Source organism: Brassica napus, chromosome A8 (assembly GCF_020379485.1).
Source record: "Brassica napus cultivar Da-Ae chromosome A8, Da-Ae, whole genome shotgun sequence".
Taxonomy (NCBI): Eukaryota; Viridiplantae; Streptophyta; class Magnoliopsida; order Brassicales; family Brassicaceae; genus Brassica; species Brassica napus.
Window position 1 is genome coordinate 15,496,731 of NC_063441.1, and position 21,673 is coordinate 15,518,403.

The window sequence follows — 21,673 nt, forward strand, 5'->3', positions numbered from 1 at the left end:
GAAAAATCTAAAAATTTTATTATATGGTTATTGTGGTTGTTTAATTTATTTAATAGTTTAAAATTAAACAAATATGATAGAATATACACTAATTTTTATCAAATCTTTATTATTCAAAATCATTAATTGTCATATATATACTTTAACCACATTAGGCAATTCCGTAATTTTATTTAAGAAAATAATGAAATACATTAATAATGAATTTATTGTTAGTTTAATAAAAAACTTATTATATAATTAGATGGACCAACATATTTCTCTAATGATTCTAAGAATCATCCTAGTGATGACATGTGGCTACAAAAAGAAGTTGTAATGCTTCTCAAATAATATATAGAGGATATGAAATTCGATTGTAATAAGCATTTTCAATACATACGATGATACGAACCCAAATTAGTCACTAAGATAAATAAAAACAACAACATAATAATGCTATTAATAGATCAAAATAAAATACAATGTTGCACGACAACAATTAAACTACCTCGATTACTAAAACAAGTATTGTTAGAATTTCAGAAATGGACGGGTGATGATTTACCAGAGAGGAAATGGAGAATCAGCGGCTGAGATCTCTCCTCGTTCTGGAGATGGCAACGAGAGATGAATCAACGGCGCCGTTCAATGTGCCCTCTCCTTCTAATCTGGTAAGAGAGTTAATCGCAGCCGTTGATTTGGACGCGGGTCCTTCTCTCGACGGTCGCTTTAACGGTGGAGAATAGTTTAACTCTTGAGCTGAAGAAGAGCTTCCGATCTCGTCCTGTAGTTTCCAAAAATAGAAATAAATGATTAAATCCAAAAAAAAACGAAATAATTCGAGATTGTTGTAAGGATAGATCCGTACATCGCAGCAGTCCCTCCTCCTTTTCCCCACCAGATCTCCGCCGTCAGAAGATGATGATGAACTCATCATAGGAGGCAGTTGCGCCGCCGCTTCCGCAGACCACGGCACCACTTGATTCTCCGCTTCCTCCTCCTCAACGTCTTCATCTTCACTACTGTACTCCTCATCTTCATCTTCGTCCTCATCATCGTCGTAAGACTCCGCGCTATCCACTTCGTGCTCGGAACCATTGATCTCCTGACTCCTATCATCCGACACAAACCTGACGCCGCCTCCACCGGCTGCGGCGGATTTAAGAGCGACGCATGACTCGCAGACGGAGAAGGTTGGACCGAGACGAAGCCCCGTGGCTTTCCACGGCGTAAGGGACTGGCAAGAGGTGCAGAGAAGACAACGCGTGTGCTTGGCGACAAGGAAGTTAGCGCCGTGAACTTTACCGTCGCAGTTCCAGCATAGACTCGCCTGATCTGACTCGCAATACATTCTTGCAACACCGTCGCATAAATCACACTTCTTTTTCCCCATCAGATTCACTCTTCGAGATTCTGAGGTTTGCTTCGGTTCTGTCTCTCTTTTGGTGTTTTTTTCTATTTTTCTGGGGACAGAGAAATCCCCTATATATTATTTGAGAAACATTGCAACATATTTTTGTAGCTACATGTCATCACTAGAATGATTCTTAAAATCCTTAGAAAAATAGGTTGGTCCATCTAAATATATAATAAACTTTTTATTAAACCACAATAAATACATTATTAATGTGCTTAATTATTTCCTTAAATAAGATTACGGAATTGCCTAATGTGGCTAAAGTATATATATATGACAATTAATGATTTTGAATAATAAAGATTTGATAAAAATAAGTGTGTATTATAATTATATTTGTTTAATTTTAAGCTATTAAAATAAATTAAACAATCATAGTAACCATATAATAAAAATTTAAAAAATTATTTATATATTATATTTTGAATTTTTAAAAACGAGTATAAATTACTAAAATTGTTAAAAGTTTCACATTCAAATTTTGTGATCTATGATTTAAAACGTTTGTTATGACATGATACAAATAATAAAAAATAATATAAGTTGAAAGTCTTATTTAATAAGTATCAAAAATAAAAGATATATAAATATATGTATCATTTTAAATTAAACTATATGACATATAAAAAATACATAAATATCTTAATTTTGAAATTTACTTTGAACATTTTTTTGATAAAAAATTTGAAAAAATATTGACAACTTAATTTTTAAAATTTATAAATTACTTAAACCATTAATCCACAGTGAAAATTTTGTTATCACTAATTTAGATTTTTTGTTATAACAGATACAAATACAAATGATAAAAATATGAGCAAAAAGCATCATCTAATAAATATTGATATTAAAATATACCGTATATATGTTACTATCATTTAAATTTAATTATATTGCATATCAAATAGAAAAAATATTTGTTTGATTTAAAAAATGTATTTATATGTTTGCACCAATTTAAATATATAAATAGTAGATAATGACTTTTTAATTATTCAATATATATTTATTATTTCATAATATGTTATAAACATATAATATATAAAATAATTTATATATATAATGTTCATTCCGCGCAAGGCGCAGATCTTAACCTAGTAATAAAGAGGAAAGTGCAAGTTGCGGGAGGAGGATTGTCGTGGCGAGTTTTCTGTGATTCAATTCTTTTTTGAGGCTAGTTTCGTCTTTTTATCAGCAAAAAAAAAAATTCTTTTTCTCTTCTTTGGTTTCATATTGCTTCTTTCTATTCTGTGGTCAGGAACCGTCTCGTTTTCAATCAACTATGCTTTCTTTTTTGTAAAGTATTGAATTAATTAGAAGAATGGTTCAATCATTAGCAACCTACAATTTATATAAATCATAATGGTGTATTATACTGTACTAGTTACAAAGATAACGAACAAAGCCTCTGTTGATTGAAGACTTTATCATGAAATTGAAATTTGTAGCGTATGTCTTTTTTTCCAGTGATGTTTCAATCTTTATTAGGTTTATGTCTTGACTCATTTTCTACTAATCTAGACAATAATAATGTCAAACGAGTTTGGTTTAGATCCTTGGTAATTAAAAAACGGGTCACATCTATTTTTGACATTAATCTCTGCTTTAATATGTACTACTATTAGTTTTTTTTTTTTTTTTTAACGGCAAACTGCTATTCTATTGTACTACTATTAGTTTATTTAATTTGAAAACCACTTATTAATGCGTTATTACATATGGCCGCACGCCGTTTTAAGGTGGCGACAAACTCATGGTTGTGTTTCAAGATATTTTATAGTCGATGACGTGGCGAAATCTCAGCCTTGGGAATAGGAGAGCGAGATTCTGCTCCGTCCTACGTGGACGAATAAGTTTCTCAACGGGAGGAGCCACGTGAGCCCACCTGGGATATGTCCGGACCTTAATACAAGTCTATTGGGTCCCGCCTCAACCACTTGTTTTGTTTGTTTATTATTATTTTTCTACCGCTGATTTATTAATGATATTACAATTATTACATGAAAAATATTACATAGATAATTCGACAACCGACAATACTACATGCTTTATGAGGACATATGTCTAATTGCATCACATGAACCATCCTATGAAGATCCACCAGATTTACTTGCACCATGTTGAAGATCCTTTGTAATCCTTTATAAGTCTTTCTTTTATAGTCTGCATAATTGTTTTAATAAATCGCTCTCTCTGAAATTTGAAACCTGAATTTCTTGTAATCTGCAAGAAATTGCATAATGTAAGATTCAAATCACAGATTTGGATGTAAAATCTTTTAGACCTTAACCATTAGGCTACAATGCTTCCACTGTTTCTTTACTTTAAAATGTAAAAATGCATTGGTCTGGAAAAGGCATAATTTTGTATTTACATAGGCGAATTATTTACTTGGACCATAATTCTTTAATTTTGTAAATATTTTAACTTGTGTTGTGTATGGCTCTAGAGAACCCATTATAGAACAATAAAAGTAAATTCTCTAATAAAGAATAACCACATGGTGTAAAATCATGTGAGGTGGAGATTGTGCATATGTGGCATGCTTTGATATGCGGGAAAGTCCTACGCGGCGAACAACGGTGGTGTAAAGAATCAAAGGAAGATGAGATGTCAGATGCCCAAAGTTTGTGGTGCGTGGTGGTTTGCTTCTTTATTGTCTTTCTTGTGTGTGATGTGGATAAGGATTTTTGGAACAGTTCGAAATTTGAAGAATATCCGAATGTGTATAATTTTTTTTTTAACTTAAATGTGTATAATTTACATGCATATATAAATGAATTTCATAATAGTTGAGTACATCCTTTCTCGCCGATCTTATAAGAGATGGGGGATGTATTGGGTTTTAGTCTTTTAGAGGATATGCATTGCTGACGCCACTTTTTATATAAAGATAAGATTACACCGATACAAAGCTCTAACAAAATAAAAGTTTATTTGTTTTCCTGTTATTGATCATTTGATTTACTTTACTATTCAAGTACTCAGCCATTAAATATTAGGGAAATTGGATTCTATAGCACAAAAAAAAATTATAATTAAGTCAGTAGCTCTTTACCCTAAAACACAACGGTACACCGTATATTTTCTATAATAATACCTTTATACCCCACTCGCAACCGGCTAGAATTAAAATAAAAAAAAAATTCATCTTTTCTTCTTTGACATCGTGGCCTCTTCATCTTCACTCACACATTAACTGTTATTTTTGGAAGATAAAATTAATTAGTTTCACTGTTAAAAGCGTTTCCGGCGACTGGTTGCGGTGAAGGGTCTACGAAGAGTCATAAGCATCGTTATTTAAGATCTACTCACACCGTCCGTCATGTGTGTTGTGGGATTTATGGGCTTTTGTCAGTGAGTTCGGTGACGATTTCTTCAACATACAGTAGTAGTCATAAAATTGCAGAGGTTAGTCTTTTTGTTTCTGATATATTCAACGATTGATACTGCATGTCCCAGTTTAAGAGTAGATGAATCAAAATTGAGATTGCATGCCGCAATCGGTATCTGTAAAGCCCTGGAACCGCAAGTTTGTGGCTTCAGTGTCGTATAGTATGGTTGATTCTATTCCATATCAGTGTCATAGTACATACTTCTACTTACATAGTGTATATCGCTATATTATGTCTGAAAAAAAGGACGAGGGGAAGAAGATGAAGTTGCAGACCATACTATATTCGTTAGAATTATAGTATAGTATGTATTATTATTACGGTTATTTATGTAAGGTTACTATACTATTAGATATAGTATTCTATTCTTTACATTTCTCTATATTATTTTCTTTATATATAATTGTTTATAGATTGTATTTGGGTTTATAGGATCTTACCTAGGGTTTAGATTTATTAAGTAGAGATTTGAGTATAGGAGGATTAGGTGGTTCATTATTTACGTATGTTGTGTTAAATCTATATTATATTTGCATTATCTATAGGATTATGTTCTATTTGAAATTACTTACTATACTGTATATTTGTTTTTCATTCTGTTTGACAGTGTGTTATATTTTTCTCCATATGGTAAATAAATTGGTGACGTTGTCTTCGCTCTCTCGTGTGATGCTAAACGACCACGTCATCTCTACCAGTAACCGGCAACTTGTACATTGAAAGGACAAAACCGGACTTTTCTTTACCTAAATGTTAGCGAATGAATTATGTCAAAATCACTGATATATTCTTCATTTCCATTAGTGTTTTGTATATTGAGCAAATTCTCCCATATTATTATATAATAAATTATAAAATACTCTATTATCTTTTATTTTTAATTCCAGCTTGAGTGAATATAATAAGCCCTATTATATTATAGGTCTAATATATGTGTTTATTTGATAATTAATTACTTTTAGTATTTATGTCTATTTTATAATTGTTCGATTAACTTACATATTATTATTGTGTGTTTTACTCTGTACTTGCAAGACACTTTTTATTGAGAGATCGGATATAAAACCTATCCATAAATCCTTTCATATAGAAATGACATACGTCTAAAACCATAGGTACGCACTAACATGGGGCTCTTTTGTCCACGTTTTTCCTCTTTCTTTGCATTCACGTTTTTTGGTATCTCTTACATTCTCCACGTTGAAAGTGTAAGCATTAGAGAGATCTCTCTTACAAGATAATATTCATCTTAATACTGTTACGTCTTCATGTGCCAAAACTTAGGTCTTGAATTGTTATGGTAGATATCAGTTTCATCTGGTCAGTAGACGAGTTTACACATTCTTGAAACCACATAAAGAACTCGTTACCAAAACACTGAAATGAGTTACTTCAGTTCCAAAAAAATAATAAAACACCATTGCTTTGACATGTGTGTGTGTGTACTGAATGGATCTTTTATTTTCACTTAGTATACATATATGATAGAGAAATCAAATGTGAAAGATTGTTAATTTTGTCTTCTATGTACTAGACGATAAATCATGAAATAGAAATTTGTAGATCTGATCAAAGAGTATGGTCTGCATCATTTTAATCATCCAAAAATTGAATGAACCTAATTTGAAACTACATAAAGAGAAACTATAACAATATCAGAGATGTTTAGTTAGATATGTACATATATACATCGAGCTAATTAAGCGTTTGTTACCAGATTTGAGTAATTGGTTGATCCTAGCTAGACGATGATTTTTATCATTGATGACCACTAGTCTATCATGTTCATTAGACATTATACTAGCATAATTGTGAATTAGTCTATCCTGTTCATTAGACATTATACTAGCATAATTGTGAATAGACTGATCGATTTTTTTTTCTTCTCTTTTTGGCGTATCCGTCTATCAAATTTTGAAAAGCTGCAAGACTAATAACAAGAAAAAAAACTCTTTTATTACGGTCTACAGAGTAGTTCCAATTACATTAGCCTCAAACTTATTAAAAGTTACATTTTTATAGAACACACACGATAACCGTGTAGTGGTAACATTCATCAACAACTACACTCATTACCGTGGTATATACACTCCAGAAGGTTTGGTTTGGAATCTAGTAGTAGGGAGGGAAAGGCATATCATGCTGGAAAGGACAAACGCTAACTTGTGGAACTTTGCAAAATTTAGGCAATTGCGTAGCGGTCTGGTAGATACGGCTCACTATTTGGGGAAGTCCCTGATGTTGTTCCTGTTCAAACTGGATTCTAACTTCTTTAGATACATGCTTCAAGGCTGGGCAAACACAAATTTTGTCTTCCTGGCGAAGCTCATTGCAGCATTGCTGGAATAGCGTTGCTTTCAGCTGTGAGCCCTGAGGGTTCTCAATGTCGACTTCAAACTCGAGGGCCCGGGGACCAGAAGGGGGTTGCGTTGCTTGCATGTGGATCCATTGCTGACATGCTCTTAGATGTTGTGTTTGTTCAAACTCCTTCTGACATTGTTGTGGGCCAAATGGGCCTATTTGGTTATCTTCGTCGAACTCGACGACCGTGCGGTAGATGGAGGCGTTGGTGAGTAAGAAGAAGAAGAAGGCGAGAGTTGCGGAGACTAGGAAGAGCTTGTTCGCCATTTGCTATGTGTGTATGTTTATTGGGTGTGTTTGTTGTGAGTGAAGAGTGAAGTGAAGGGTTGGTTGGTATTTATAGGTGAGAAAGAAGTTTTGCATGGAGATCACGTGTAGCACTGCATGTATGTATGTATGTTTGTTGTTCCTGACGGAAAGAGAGAGAGAGGGAAAAGCTATAAGCTCAAATGTGGTGGAGTGACAAGTTTCCGCGTCTGCATGCAATGCAACCAATGCATATATGATGTGTAGCTCATATTCTGACATGCGACTTATATTTTAAGACGAAGGCTAAACTGTGTTTCCGAGTAATTCAATATTGAAAGCATAGTTATAAAAAAAATAAAAAGTACTATAAAATAAATCATGCTATCAGAAGAACAGCGAAATCATATAAAAATGACTGTGCATTATATTTGCTTGCTTTCAATAATCGTTAGTTTTTTTACTTGTTATTCCATTGTTTACCATTGAGTTCAAATAATTAAATGAGATATGTGTATAACCATTCAGACAATGGCACTGATAAGTACAAGATGAACAAAACTTGAAAATTTCCCATTAGTCAAATACTATATTAATATTACGAAGAGTTTATAAGATACAAACAAAATCTTAATACAAACATTAGTCGAATATAGAACAGCTTAAGTGAAACTGTAGAGACTATCTATTTTTTTTCTTGTGAAAATAGTTGAGGGGGCACTCAGTTCTAAACATTTATATGTATGTATATATTAGTATGTAAGTGTGAGGACCATTTTTTGGGAAGAACCTTATGCAAAAGGTTCTAAAAATACACTTATACAATATATACATACACACATATAAATGTTTAATGTTTAGAATTCTAATGGGTAAAATCCCCATTAGAAGTGCTCTCAACATTCTCTTACCAGGTTCATGGACCTACACTGTTCAACCGTCGTGAGAAAAAAATGAAATATTTGTTTTTTTGTCTGTGTAATTACTTAATGATTTTTCTCAGTGCTTTAATTTCACTCTTACTTCATCACAAATCATTTCCGAAAGATCATATGTTTTTCCACTTACCTTTTATTTTTCTTTTGAAAAATTCCACATAACTTTGATAAATTTTCACTCGTACGTTATCAAAAAATAAATACATTTTAATAGCATATGTTTAGGCAGTGCGATAGCCAATCTATTCTTTAGCATTAAATGCGTTTTTTCCAATGCCGACCAAATCAGCAGATGATAGAGTTTATAAAAAAAGCATATATATCTAAATTAATTATATTAATCATTTTGCATACACTACTGTATATTACTCCCTCTGTTTTTTAAAGATGGATGTTCTAGGAAAATATTTTGTTTCCAAAAGATGTATTTTTTATGTTTTCAAAGCATATTTGGTCAACTAATAATGAAAAATTGTGTGTTTCAAAAATATTAATTACATTTCTTTTAATCCTATTGGTTTAAAAATATAAGAAATATAAAATTACAAAAAACTATGCATTAATAATTAAGTTTTAATATGATTTCTTAATAAGTGTGAAAATCCTAGAACATTCATCTTTAAAAAACAGAGGGAGTAGTAAGCAATGTGTTACAGTAATTATGCAATCCAAAGAGTTCGATTGGCAACATACTGTACTGCATCACATCAAAGTTAATAATAAAAAAATTATATATCTATATGTTTTTGTTATCACTATCACTGTGCTAACCGTTGTTCCGCATGTTACGAACAAACTCAATCCAACTAATTCTCGTAACTCGATAAAAGTAGACTGATTACACAGGGTTCGAAGTGGTGTAAAGAAGCACAAAGCTACCAATTGGAAACGCATAAAGCCCAAGCCCACTAAGAAAACTAGTAGAGAGCCCAAACACAACAAGAGATTTATAGAACAGAGCAAAATATATTCACATCTTCCTCTCGTGACTTTATCTCCCACCAGAAACAGAAGTTGCAGACTTAATCCGAATCTAGGGTTTCCTTTACCTCTCTCGCTTCTTCGATTATCAGATCCTCGAAACCCTAATCCTCGAATCAGGTACAATTGTCCTCCTTTCAATCCGCGTTTGTTATCGTTCTTCAGCAGATCGTCATTTTCCCCTTGTTCTGTAATTTCCGAGCTGTAATCTGCTTTCGTCGCCCGATCCATAAGATTGGAGGCGAGATTTTGGATATGATCTATCGGATTCGCTGTTGAATTAGAAAAAATCGGATCTTGATTTGATCTCCTTGATGATGGATGATGTTTTTTCTTTACATGTTTTGTGCAATTCAAGTGGATCTGCTTAATTAGGTTCTTGGGGTATGATCAGTACCCAGATGATCTAGAGTTGTTTTTTTAGTTTGGTTGATCATTAATCTCTAATTGAAGGTGACTTGTACTAGAATTGTGTGTGTGTTAATTGTTTGTTATCGTGTTATGTTTATCTTATGATCTTACCTTAGTTTGTTGTTTGTTATTGTGTGTGTCAAATTCTTATGTGGTTTGCTAATCTTATTCAGGTCTCAGCTTCTCTGTCCTATTTGCCCATCAGATCAACAAAGTTTCATGTCTGAACTTGATTCCCAGGTCCCTACTGCCTTCGGTAAGTTCCAGTTTTAGATTTGATCCATAATCATATCTCTGCTTATATGTTTGGTTTTGGAGTATGGAACTCTGTAAATGTTTCTCATGTATGAGCTAATGAGTTGCTTTTGGATTTTTTTTTGCAGACCCGTTTGCTGATGCGAATGCTGAGGACTCAGGTGCGGGAACAAAAGAGTACGTCCACATCCGTGTGCAGCAGCGTAATGGTAGGAAAAGCTTGACTACTGTCCAGGGGCTGAAGAAAGAGTACAGCTACACCAAGATACTTAAGGATCTCAAGAAAGAGTTCTGTTGCAACGGAACTGTCGTTCAAGACTCTGAACTTGGACAGGTACGTCTTTTTTTTAGCATATTACCATTCGAATAATGCAGTAAGCTTAGCACTGAGTGTTCTTTAAATATGTTCTCTCTCTTAATTGTGCAAATGTGTAGGTTATTCAGCTTCAAGGCGACCAGAGGAAGAACGTCTCCACGTTCCTAGTCCAGGTAATAATCACACTCTTTCACGAACAAGCATATCTAAAAGATTGTTGTTACTTATTTCCCTTCCTTTTGTTCATGGAACAGGCTGGGCTTGTGAAGAAGGACAACATCAAGATCCATGGTTTCTGAGCTGCTTGTGTTGCATTGTCCCTAGCTTGTTTTCTTTACTGTTATTCCCCCCGTTCCAAAAACATAAGTACCTGTTTGATGATCTCTTGTTACTGGTTTCTTCCGAATCATTATCGTATGTTCATTGCGTTACACTTTTCTTCCTGTGTAATATGAGATTGCTAAGAAAGCTTAGTTGACTTCATCTCTTCTCTGAATATCTTTCTTACCAACTTACGGTTCTCATACCTTTGTTAATTACTAATGATCTTGTTTTGTCATTTTCTACCAATTCCAACGAGGCTAATTCAGTGAAACATTTTGAACAATTGAACTTGTGTTAGGAAGTCAAGTTAATGACGATAATAACCTCGGCTGTTGCCTTCTCTATCTAAAGGTCTTGGTACTGTTTATTTCAGGTCAGGTGTACGCAAATTTGACATTTTTTTTTTTTTAAGTCATCTGTTAGATTATATTGAACTTTAAACATTGTTTCCAAACCATTACAAGGCTAACACTCCCAGGCCACAAAAACCCCCCACAATCATCAAACCAATCCCTGATTATGAGTCTACGACTAATACACTTTCCGTCGCCATACCTATACCAAAAAAGAATTCCAAAGACTACTCATAGCCATTAAACAGAGGATTGGACTTCCTCATTCAGGTGTACGCAAATTTGACATTAGTGTGATATTAATTTACGTTATTTTTTCTCCTTTAATTTATTTTTGTATATTATCTCTGTTTCTCCGGGAAAACAGGGAAGAACTAGAGGAAGAGAAGCCGTTATGCTCTGCCTCTCTATTTCACTTAAGCTTTTTGATCATCTCTCCTCTTTTTCTCCATTTCCTCTTTCTTGCGTCCTAAGAAACTTAGGAAACACGGTAGAGATGAAGAAGATACGTTACGTTCATTTAAACCTTCTTCTCCTTCTAATACCTTTAATCAACCTTCTTCTGTTTCCGACACCATCTCTGGCTCAAGACTACGGCGAAGATGCTGAGAAGAAAGACACTCCTCCACCAGGTCTCGCCCGTTGCAATGGAGTTTACATGTCTTACAACTCCGGGGGGCGCGAAAAACTATATCCACGTACCAAAAACGTAACGGCTCAAGCCTGGTCGTTCAAAGCAACGGCCATGATCGTCAACACGGGCACTGAAGAGGTCAAAGGTTGGGAGATGTTCGTAGGGTATCGCCATAGAGAGATCATTGTCTCCGCAACGGGAGCTGTCTCGTCGGATGGTGACTTTCCTTACGACGCAAGTAATGGGACAACGTTCATTGGTTCTCCGAATACAGATCTAAAGACCTCGATCGAAACAGCTGGAGATTACACTCAGATCTCAACTAATATCGAGATCACGGGAACGCTTTTCGGTGGTAGAGGCACGGCGACGCCACTGCCGAGAACGATCAAGCTCGTAAATGATGGATGGGAATGCCCTGCTGCTAATTCTAAAGGTATATAAACCTTAGCTCCTCTTAGTTTCTTGTTACTGAAGAAACAGTCGGTTATGATTGGTTTTTGATTCTTTCTGTCTTGTTTTCTGGTCAGGTGGTACAATGCAAGTTTGTTGCAAGAGGAACCCAAAGTTTAAAGCAAAAGAAAAGAAGAAAACCAAGTTCATGCGTAGGCGACACGGCGACCTGAATATAATCTATGATGTTCTTCAAGCTTACACAAGCAACTACATGGCGCAGGCGAGTCACCAATCTGTCAGTCTTATCGATATATAACTAGGCCTGCGGGTTTGGTTTGTTCAGGTTATTCGGTTCGGCTAGTTCGGTTCGGCCTAAATCTTGCATAATTAACTTGAAATATAATTCGGTTAATTCGATTTTTGAAAATCCTACCAAACTTAGCTATAGATTTTAGGGAAAATTGTTTTTTTAGAGCAAAAAAATGGTAACTATGTCCCTTTATACTAATCTATACTACTTTATGTCCCATTAGACTAATGTTTTTCAAAATGGCAGTAATGCCCTTAAAATTGTAATTTTTTATTCCTTTTTCATTTTTTTTTATTTTTTTGTTCTTTTTTCGTTTTTTTTTTATTTTTTAAAAAAAAATCGATTTTTTTTTAAAAAATATAAAAGTGAATATTCCCAAATATTTTGTTTCCATATTTTTAGGAACTGATTTCTTATCCGTAGAATACAACTAATATGTAGAAATCGGTTTCTACAGTTTTTTAGAATTATAGTAATGTTTAGATTTTGATTTCTACATGTTTTAGATTTATAGTAAATCTGTAGAAGTCGGTTTCTACGTGTTTTAGATTTATATTAATGTGTAGATTTTGATTTCTAAAGATTTTAGAACAATAGGTTAAGCGCGGAATGTGTATTCTAAATATTTTTAGAATACTCCTATTTATGTAGATCACGTATTCTAAACATTGTAGATTCAATGAAAAAAGTGGATTTCGTTTTCTACTTCGTAGAATGTCATTTCTACTTTATTTAGAACATAATATGAAATTTATAATTTTAACTTTTTTATAACTGGAAAAAATATCACTAAGTTCATATAAGTATTTTACCAAAAGTTACTATTTTTCCAAATTTTTTTTGTTTGTAAAACTATTTATTAAATTTATTTTCAAAAATATTAAAGGGTGTTATAGGAAAATATGACACAAAATATAGATTAATCTAAAGGGACATAGTTACCATTTTTTTGCTCTAAAAAAACAGTTTTCCCTAGATTTTAATGTTAGTTCAATCTTGTTAAAATTTTGGATAAGTTTGATTAGTTTTAAAATTTGGGTAGTTGGTTTATTTTAGTTCGAATTTTGGTTTGGTTATAATTTTTTTTTGGAAAAAAATTGAAAACCAAAGTAATCAATTACCGAACGTAAAACCGAATATTTTTTTAAAAAACCTTGAGAGATTCATATATTGATAGATGACTGAAACTGACATGTTGTGGGACAGGTGACTATAGACAACGATAGTCCCTTAGGACGGTTAGACCACTGGAACTTGACATGGGAGTGGATGCGAGGAGAGTTCATACACTCGTTGCGTGGAGCTTACTCAGCTGAGAAAAACCCTTCAGAATGCTTGCACAGCAAGGCAGGACAGTTCTATGGGGATCTTGATTTCTCTCAGGTGGCTACTTGTCAGAAGAAACCGATCATCAAAGACTTACCGGCTGAGCGTAAAGACGATAAACTCCTCGGGAAATTGCCTTTCTGCTGCAAGAATGGAACTCTCTTGCCAGCTCATATGGATTCCTCTAAGTCTAGAGCCATCTTCCAATTACAGGTTTGTCCTAAACATACTATTTATAGTGTTTGTAGATAGACGAATCATAAACATTTTACCTTAATTTTAATTAAAAAAAAAGGCTATGTTGGTAGAGGCTTTGGTTTAAAACACGTATTGATATGTTTGGTCTAGGTGTACAAGGTGCCACCAGATCAGAACAGGACAGCATTCTTTCCTCCTCAGCATTGGAAGATCGACGGTATAGTCAATCCTCAGTACAAGTGCGGAACACCTATAAGAGTCGACCCGACCGGGTTCCCTGATCCGAGTGGTCTCCAAGCAACCACCTACGCATTCGCAAGCTGGCAAGTTGTCTGCAACATAACAAAGCCTAAACCAAAAGCTGCTCGTTGCTGCGTCTCTTACTCAGCCTTCTACAACGACTCAGCCATCCCTTGCAACACTTGTGCTTGCGGTTGCGGAGATATCGACACCGACACTTGCAACGCCAATGCAAGACCGCTTCTCCTCCCTCCTGACTCGCTCTTGGTACCGTTTGAAAACAGGACGTTAAAGGCAAAAGTGTGGGCAAGGAGGAAACACATGGCTGTTCCTAAGAAGCTTCCTTGTCCTGACAACTGCGGAATCAGCTTAAACTGGCATGTTAACTCGGACTACGCTGATGGATGGTCGGCGAGGGTGACGTTGTTTAACTGGGGAGCTAATGCAGTGGAGGACTGGTTTGCGGCTGTGGATTTGGGTAAAGCTGGTTTAGGGTATGAGAATGTTTACTCGTTTAATGGGACGAGAGTTCCACCTAAGAACCAGACCATTTTCTTTCAAGGAGTTCGTGGTATGAACTTTTTGATTGGTCTTACCAACGGGTCGAACCCGGCTAGAGACCCGCAGGTTCCAGGGAAAATGCAGTCGGTTATATCGTTTAAAAAGCATTTGGGGAGTTTGAATATTCCAAGAGGTGATGGATTCCCTAAGAGAGTTTTCTTTAATGGAGAAGAATGTGAGCTTCCTAAGTATTTTCCGAAAAAGAGTTATGGGGAGAGGTTATCATGTATCAGATTCTTGCCATCGATTCTCCTCGTGATCACAACGTTTCTTGTGATTATTAATGATCGGTTTTAAGAAGTGTTTACGTTTGTATTAGTCAAGTATGTAAGTTGCCTTCTGTCTAGCCATGGTCAAAGAACTTGAAGAGAACGTTTATGCATCTTTTTCAGTGATTTGTTTGATTCAAGAAACTTGTATTCATTTATCAAAAGTAACTGATGCAGATTGATTCTCACTTAATATACTCTTGTCGTCTAAAATAATTGTGGTTTTGGTCTTGAAGATCATGAGAAAACAAGAAAAATATGATGTCGTAATGCTATTTCTTAGTCTGTAGTAAAAGAGAAGACAACAGAAAAGACTTTCAGGTAAGCTTTCCTACTATTTGTCTGACAGAGAGACAGACACAAGCCTAAATAGATGAAAGAAACTTAGATACAACATACTTAGATTTTTCCTGTGAATAACAATGGTTCGAGAACATGATTTCTTAGCATCCAAATTTCTGTAAAATCCTGATTTAGTATATTGCAGTTTATGCGGAAAAACTTAAAATTTTGATTTAGTTATAAATATCACCAAAATACATAAATGTTTACGGGTAATTATCCAAAAAGCTATAGAATTAAAAGTGGTTGAGTTAAATTAAAAAAAAGGTGATAACTTATCCACAACTGATTCGGAGTACCGTGCGAATGATCCAACAGAAACTCACAAAAAAAAAAGAAGAGAAAGATCACAAGATGATTACATGATATACAACAAGTCTTTTGAGTCTCTTAGAAATAATGCACATGTTGTCATAGGGAATGGACCCAAGGGCCGATTGCGAAGGTTACATTTCCAGTCACTAGAGATCAGGAAGATTTGTAACCAATACAATAGATATGGCAAGAGCAAAGCTAGTGACGAGTCAACGTATGGTCCAACCAAACACCAAAGATAGTCGACTCCGTGATATCTTACATCACCATATTGGGCTTTCAATTTTATTGCGCTTTCATTAATGGGCCTGTTGGTTTTTTTTATGAAAGCCCAAACTAGAAAACCCTAAAGTACTTAACTATATAGTCTCTTCACTACATAAACCTAGACGCTTACGTTGTTGCTCGTCCCACTTCGCTTCCCACCTTTCCAACCTACCGGCGGCGAAAATGGTGAGACATACATTTCCGACATCTTCCTTCTAACGCTTTCGCGTGATTAGGGTTCACTTGTCTCCAATCAAGTGAAGCTTATGTCTTTAACATCGACCAAGGTTGTAAGATCTCATGAGTGTTTGTGTTTGCTCAGGTTTTCAAGAGGTACGTGGAGATAGGGAGAGTTGCTCTTGTCAACTACGGAAAAGACCATGGAAAGCTCGTCGTTATCGTCGACGTTGTTGACCAGAACAGGGTAAGTTCATTCTTATCATTACATCTACAAAGGTTTTATCTTTTTTGTTGTTGTGTATTGAACTAGCTGCAAGTTGCCTCTGTCTGAACGGGTTTTGATCGATGCTTATTTATTTTCGGTTACATACATTAAAGGCATTACCTTTTGAGTCTTGAGTTGGTGTTATAGATGTATTTACGTAACATTTGTTTTGGTCTTGTTGTTTTAGGCTTTGGTAGATGCCCCTGATATGGAGAGGATCCAGATGAATTTCAAGAGATTGTCTCTTACTGATATCGTTATTGAGATCAACCGAGTGCCGAAGAAGAAGGCTTTGATCGAGGCCATGGAGAAGGCTGGTGAGTGCTGGCTCTTCATTCTGTAATGTTGAAATTTTGTCAAGTGCTGCTTTCTGATTCTAGAAAGTGTTTGCAGACGTGAAGAACAAGTGGGAGAAGAGCTCATGGGGTAGGAAGCTGATCGTTCAGAAGCGTAGGGCTAGCCTCAATGACTTCGATAGGTTCAAGATCATGTTGGCCAAAATCAAGGTCAGAGTGAAGAAGAGTTTTAGAGAATTCAATGATATGTTTTTTTTCCCTAAAGTAAACTGAAATGTTATTGGCTTGTTGGTTGGTTTGTTTGCAGAAAGCTGGTGTTGTCAGGCAAGAACTTGCAAAGCTCAAGAAGGAGATCACTGCTTGAGTTATATTATCTGCGAATCTGTTATTGTATTTTGGGTTTTGGATTACTAGCGTTTTGCAACTTATCAAGTCTGTTAGTTTCAGTTTTGAAACCTCCTTCACAACTTTCATCTTTCGTTTAATGTTAAAAAACTTTTGCGACTTCCATATCTTTATGACAACAGTTACAAAGTGATGGTTCTAATTTTGAAATGAAGATTACGACCTTATTCCCTTTATCGCTGCGTAATTCTAATCTACCGAGTGCCAATGAAAAGGGCTTCACTGTAGTTAATTGACATTGGCGGTGAATCGTTTTGCAATTGTAATGTTGTATTTTGCCAGTGTTTCAGTTTCAAAGATTTGAGTTGTGACCTTTTATCAACAGAAAAAGTGATAAGTTGTGAGTTGGACCCACTGACCCTTGACAAGTCAACAAAACGTAGAGATTTATCGAAAATACTTGAGACATTTCATAAGGATAACATTTTCCCAGTATATTATTAACTTTATAGTTTCCTCTCATCTAGTTGTGTACAGATAACAAAAATTTCAGATTCGTTACATAGAAAACGTAATGAAACTCTTAGGCAAAGCTTCAAAAGTTTTTACCAAGTTCAATCTTTTTCATCAGTGTCATCGTCTGGTGGAGAATAGAATCCAAGATTCCCGCAACCTGGAGAAGAAGGAAATAAACACGGGTCATTGGGGTACTTAATGAACTATAACAAGAAGAAGAGGCTTCAGGTTCTCTACTAACCGTGAAGACACCACCGATAATGGCGCATACGTTGGTAATGAAGTGTGAGAAAGATTTGGAGTTTTCAGTAATGAGAACCTTCAACCAAATAAAAAAGATCAGCAGCAGTGTAAACTTAATGTTGAGTAGGCAGAGAAAAGAATGTTGAAGCCAACCTGCATCGCTGAGAGCTCAAAGTGAAACTTGGCGACTGGTAAATAGTAAGTATGGGCAACGCTGCTATGTGCTGTGTACTCATACTCCTCAATCATTGCATGACCATTGCTTTTCAATACCTCTGTCTTTACTATTTGAAGATAATGCTCGATCTGTCCATATGGCAAACAACACCTTAGAGCATGCCAAAAAGCACAAATATATTATTTTAATAGTACTTTTTCACTGAAATATACAAAACTTACGGTAACATTAGGGCCAAGATCATGTTGGTTTATGAAGGAGCGGTCGTCCAAACGGTTGTGACTTCCGCCGAGATACGGTGCCAAGCGCTTTAAATTAGAAAATGCTTCAGGCAAAATCCTCTTTCCAAATGAAAGATGGTTAACGACATGGGACATATTCATCTGAGAAGTATCAAATGAATGAGATTCCGAGCGAGCTGAAACCATTAGGTTGCCTGGAACCTGCAAAGATCATAGGAAAGTAACTATTCAAGTTTTTAAGCGACTTAAAGGCAAACAGACGAAGCAAGAGTAGTTTCTCTTCATCAAAAGCTTACCTTCTTTACACGCATGTATCCTTCAATTTGACATCCTCCGGTAGAAGGTGCCTTCTTTAATGTTTTCGATGCATTGTCTGATTTGTCCTCTAATGCTAGTTTGTGGGGCTCTACATGGATTGGTTCAACCAGGCCTATCACCATCTATAGGAGAACGCAAAATATTCATAAATAAGCTACAAATGTGGCACAAAACCCAACTCTTGCTTAACTTATCTAAGGGACACAGTATAGATGTTGAAAGGAAACCTAGAACAATAACTACCTTCACTAAGCTTTCTGTATCGCGATCTCCATAGTACGATTCATGATCGTGGTGCGCATTGTCATCCCTGTTAAGCAAGAGAATCAAGCAGAGGAAAAGAAAAGTATAGAGTATAGAGTTCCTAGGAATTGAGAAAATTATGGTTGTGTATTATATGAAAACAAGTAAACTAGGAGTTACATCTTATTACCGAAGATCACTGCCTTTGCGGAAAATCCGAATGGATGGATACCCTTGTATGTGATTCCTGGAGTCATTTTCAGAGAACTATGAGAATAAATAATACCTTAAAGCTGGCATAGGATTGCAGAGAATGCATTATGCAGAATTTTAGTTTGAATTCCTTTTTTTTGCATAAATTTAAATGAAGAATTCCGTGGAGATGAGTGTAATAGTTGCTCATGCAAACTTAAAAACCTATCTATGGTACTTTTTGCAGGGTAGGGGAAGTTATTTTCGTAGCTTAAGCCAAGATGAAAAAACAGGTAAAAAATTATAGGATTTACCTCCGACAAAGATCAGCTTCCTGAGTGCAGTCAACTTTTGCCAAAATAACACGACCGTCCATTTCTGGATCATATCTACCAAAAACAAGAAAGTTATCAGGAAAAATAGTATTATAGATTCTTTATCTGCAGACTATAATGGCATACCTCTCTTTTATTTGGTTTGCTGCTTTCTCCCATGATGGTTTCTGAAAATGAAAACTAAAGTTATAGTCTTAAAGTAAGTAAGATCAGTAAAGTTACCACTTACTTTGCATAAAGTGCCACTAAAAACGAATCTACTTGTATAGGTCGATATTAAAAATCAACTTGAACCATATATATGTAGTGTAGTCTTTCCATGAGGAACCTATTACGATTACAGACAGAGAGGATTTTCAGGAAAGATTTAGTAGGTACAGTATATTGTAGTCTAAGATTGTCCAAGGAACCAAACATGTAGGGATCACCTCTAGTAAAAACGCTAATATGACCATTGCCAAGAAACAAGTAGCACGGTGTGGTTCTGGATGGAAGATATGCTGTGACATCTAAAATATATAAGAGCCGAAGACACAAGATAAAGGGTGAGTTTACCAGGAGATTACACCAATAGCACCAAGGAGCATAGAAATTAACAACCGAGATTGGATACCTGCAAAATATATGATTGATATGTTGTCAACAGAAGCAAGAAAAAAAGAAGAGGTACTAGGAAAATACTCATAGTATTCTTGCATCTATGTACGAATGTGCACTACGGACTTAACTACTTACTGATGTAAAAATGTGTCAAAGTTGCGGGCACCAAGTGATACAGAACCTTCAACTAATTCTTCAGCAGATTCATCTCCATGATTAACTCGCGATAAAAATTCTCCGGAGTGAAACTCAGAACCAGTGGGTCTCAAATTCGAGTCAATAGAAAACTTCCGAATTGTCTTTGTTACATTTAGCCTGTTCTGAAAACAAAAGCTACCAAAATCAGGAGAGAGAACAACGGAAATTTTTTATTTTAATTGAACTTATGCTGAAACAGAGCTTACAGTTCCTAAGACGTCACTGACATCCACAGATGCGAATTCACATGAAAGTGACGGGAAGCTGCCAAAAAAGAAAGAAATAGAATCCGTATCTATTTAGCTATCAGATAGATAGATGAATTTTGCACGACTCTGATTGGACCACACATATACGATGGCACGCATTCAACAAAAAAATGCGTTGCTTAAGATAAACTAACGTTTCAAAACAGAGTAGAGCAACGTCTATGCACTCTTTTACCCCCTTACAAAAATTAAAACCATATGACATCTGTGTTGAAAAGGCAAAAAAAAACTCAGTAGAGTAATGCTCTGCACCTTATGTTAAAATCCATGCGCAAGAAGTCTCCATCAGAGCTCCTGTCAATAATGATGGACGTCGTTGTGCTGACAGTCAAATAACTACTTAATTCCTGTAAAATATGAAATCAAACCGCCAGTCAATTTTTTCCTAACCAATGCACTGATCGAAATTTTACCTGAGTGACATTAGTTTTTTTTTTGAGTTAAAACACTTGATGAATCGATTGAGAATGTAAGCAAATGCAGTGAGGTTGTAAACTTAAACCATTCCAAATAAGAGTAGCATAGAGAGAGCTGCTACAATTGACAATCCAGCTCCAGAGAGACTCGCCTCTGTCAAATCCCTCGGGATTTTCCTGCAAGCAACGGATCCAAATCTCAGAATCTACACTTAGATCACTTCCAACAGTCAAAATTTCACACTAACATCACATTCACATGATAACGCTAGGCAAAACCTACACAGCTCCCTACCACTAATCAGCATCCAAATCGTAGATTCTCATTGATACTACAAATGGCCTAGATCGAGGAGATTCGAATTTGCGAAACAAACCTGTAGAAATCAACGGATTTGATCTTGCGCGGGGAGATCATCTTCGTCGGATTACTGGGAAACAAACAAACACCAGCTTGCTTCTAACGAAGAACCTCCCTTGTGATTTATCCTCCTCAGATTTGTAACACTCTCCCCCCCCCGATCTGTATAATATTACATAAATAGTCCCTCTTTACTTTGTTTCCTTTCCTTTTAGACCCAAATAGTTTTTTATCTAAACATATTAGTACCTTATCGTTTCAATTGTTGTTGTTACAATCGAATGTCAATTTCTTATGATCGGAAATCTATTGTTATGCGCCGAGCACTTATTTAGTGTCCACACCACAATTTTTAATATACATAAGTATTTATTTTAAAATGTTTATAGCACGTTAAATCTTAGGATCGGGAATCTATTGTTATGTGTATAGACAGTCTGCGTTATGTTTATCGGTGGTGAATAGATGAGTATCTTGAGTTTGGAACTTAGTGCTAGTCTTCATGTTGGAAGCTTAAGTCAATACATAAGTATCATATTATTGGGTTCTTAGTTGTAAATTGTAGTCATAGCTGGATCTGAGATTTTATGGACTATAAACATCTTTTAAGAATTTTAATATAAAATTTTCAAAAATTTG

General features: G+C 35.3%; 6 protein-coding genes across 6 annotated transcripts; 3 read left to right on the forward strand and 3 right to left on the reverse strand.

Annotated features, from left to right (window-relative positions):
- Nucleotides 1–429: 429 nt before the first annotated feature.
- LOC106413667 (zinc finger protein CONSTANS-LIKE 1-like) lies at nt 430–2,773 on the reverse strand. Its single transcript, XM_013854398.3, has 3 exons — nt 2,499–2,773; nt 851–1,461; nt 430–766 (listed from the first exon to the last, which is right to left on the reverse strand). Exons 2-3 carry the CDS (start codon nt 1,373–1,375, stop codon nt 566–568), a joined length of 726 nt encoding a protein of 241 aa, XP_013709852.2. The 5' UTR covers nt 1,376–1,461; nt 2,499–2,773; the 3' UTR covers nt 430–565.
- A 3,955-nt stretch (nt 2,774–6,728) lies between these two features.
- Nucleotides 6,729–7,458, reverse strand: LOC125577056 (napin-B-like). Its single transcript, XM_048737741.1, has one exon. The coding sequence runs from the start codon at nt 7,420–7,422 to the stop codon at nt 6,907–6,909; it is 516 nt and encodes a 171-aa protein (XP_048593698.1). The 5' UTR covers nt 7,423–7,458; the 3' UTR covers nt 6,729–6,906.
- A 1,829-nt stretch (nt 7,459–9,287) lies between these two features.
- On the forward strand, nt 9,288–10,785 carry LOC106413674 (protein translation factor SUI1 homolog 1). The gene is made up of 5 exons (XM_013854414.3): nt 9,288–9,440; nt 9,905–9,987; nt 10,115–10,320; nt 10,422–10,475; nt 10,557–10,785. The coding sequence occupies exons 2-5, from the start codon at nt 9,951–9,953 to the stop codon at nt 10,599–10,601; spliced, it is 342 nt and encodes a 113-aa protein (XP_013709868.1). The 5' UTR covers nt 9,288–9,440; nt 9,905–9,950; the 3' UTR covers nt 10,602–10,785.
- Nucleotides 10,786–11,293: 508 nt separating this feature from the next.
- On the forward strand, nt 11,294–15,226 carry LOC106413658 (COBRA-like protein 11). The gene is made up of 4 exons (XM_048737742.1): nt 11,294–12,049; nt 12,144–12,289; nt 13,526–13,858; nt 13,994–15,226. Exons 1-4 carry the CDS (start codon nt 11,374–11,376, stop codon nt 14,939–14,941), a joined length of 2,103 nt encoding a protein of 700 aa, XP_048593699.1. The 5' UTR covers nt 11,294–11,373; the 3' UTR covers nt 14,942–15,226.
- A 665-nt stretch (nt 15,227–15,891) lies between these two features.
- LOC106413672 (60S ribosomal protein L14-2) lies at nt 15,892–17,082 on the forward strand (the record flags this gene model as incomplete). The annotated part of the gene is given in 5 exon segments (XM_013854411.3): nt 15,892–16,023; nt 16,160–16,261; nt 16,470–16,599; nt 16,676–16,788; nt 16,886–17,082. Coding segments are annotated over 5 exon segments (534 nt in total), but the record flags the coding sequence as incomplete, so codon positions are not given.
- Nucleotides 17,083–17,396: 314 nt separating this feature from the next.
- LOC106413660 (protein disulfide-isomerase 5-4) lies at nt 17,397–21,208 on the reverse strand. Its single transcript, XM_013854392.3, has 15 exons — nt 21,051–21,208; nt 20,760–20,850; nt 20,510–20,604; nt 20,195–20,252; nt 19,926–20,110; nt 19,746–19,803; nt 19,317–19,357; nt 19,170–19,244; nt 18,854–18,910; nt 18,664–18,730; nt 18,399–18,542; nt 18,082–18,303; nt 17,836–17,988; nt 17,681–17,758; nt 17,397–17,596 (listed from the first exon to the last, which is right to left on the reverse strand). Exons 1-15 carry the CDS (start codon nt 21,089–21,091, stop codon nt 17,519–17,521), a joined length of 1,443 nt encoding a protein of 480 aa, XP_013709846.1. The 5' UTR covers nt 21,092–21,208; the 3' UTR covers nt 17,397–17,518.
- Between the last annotated feature and the right edge of the window lie 465 nt (nt 21,209–21,673).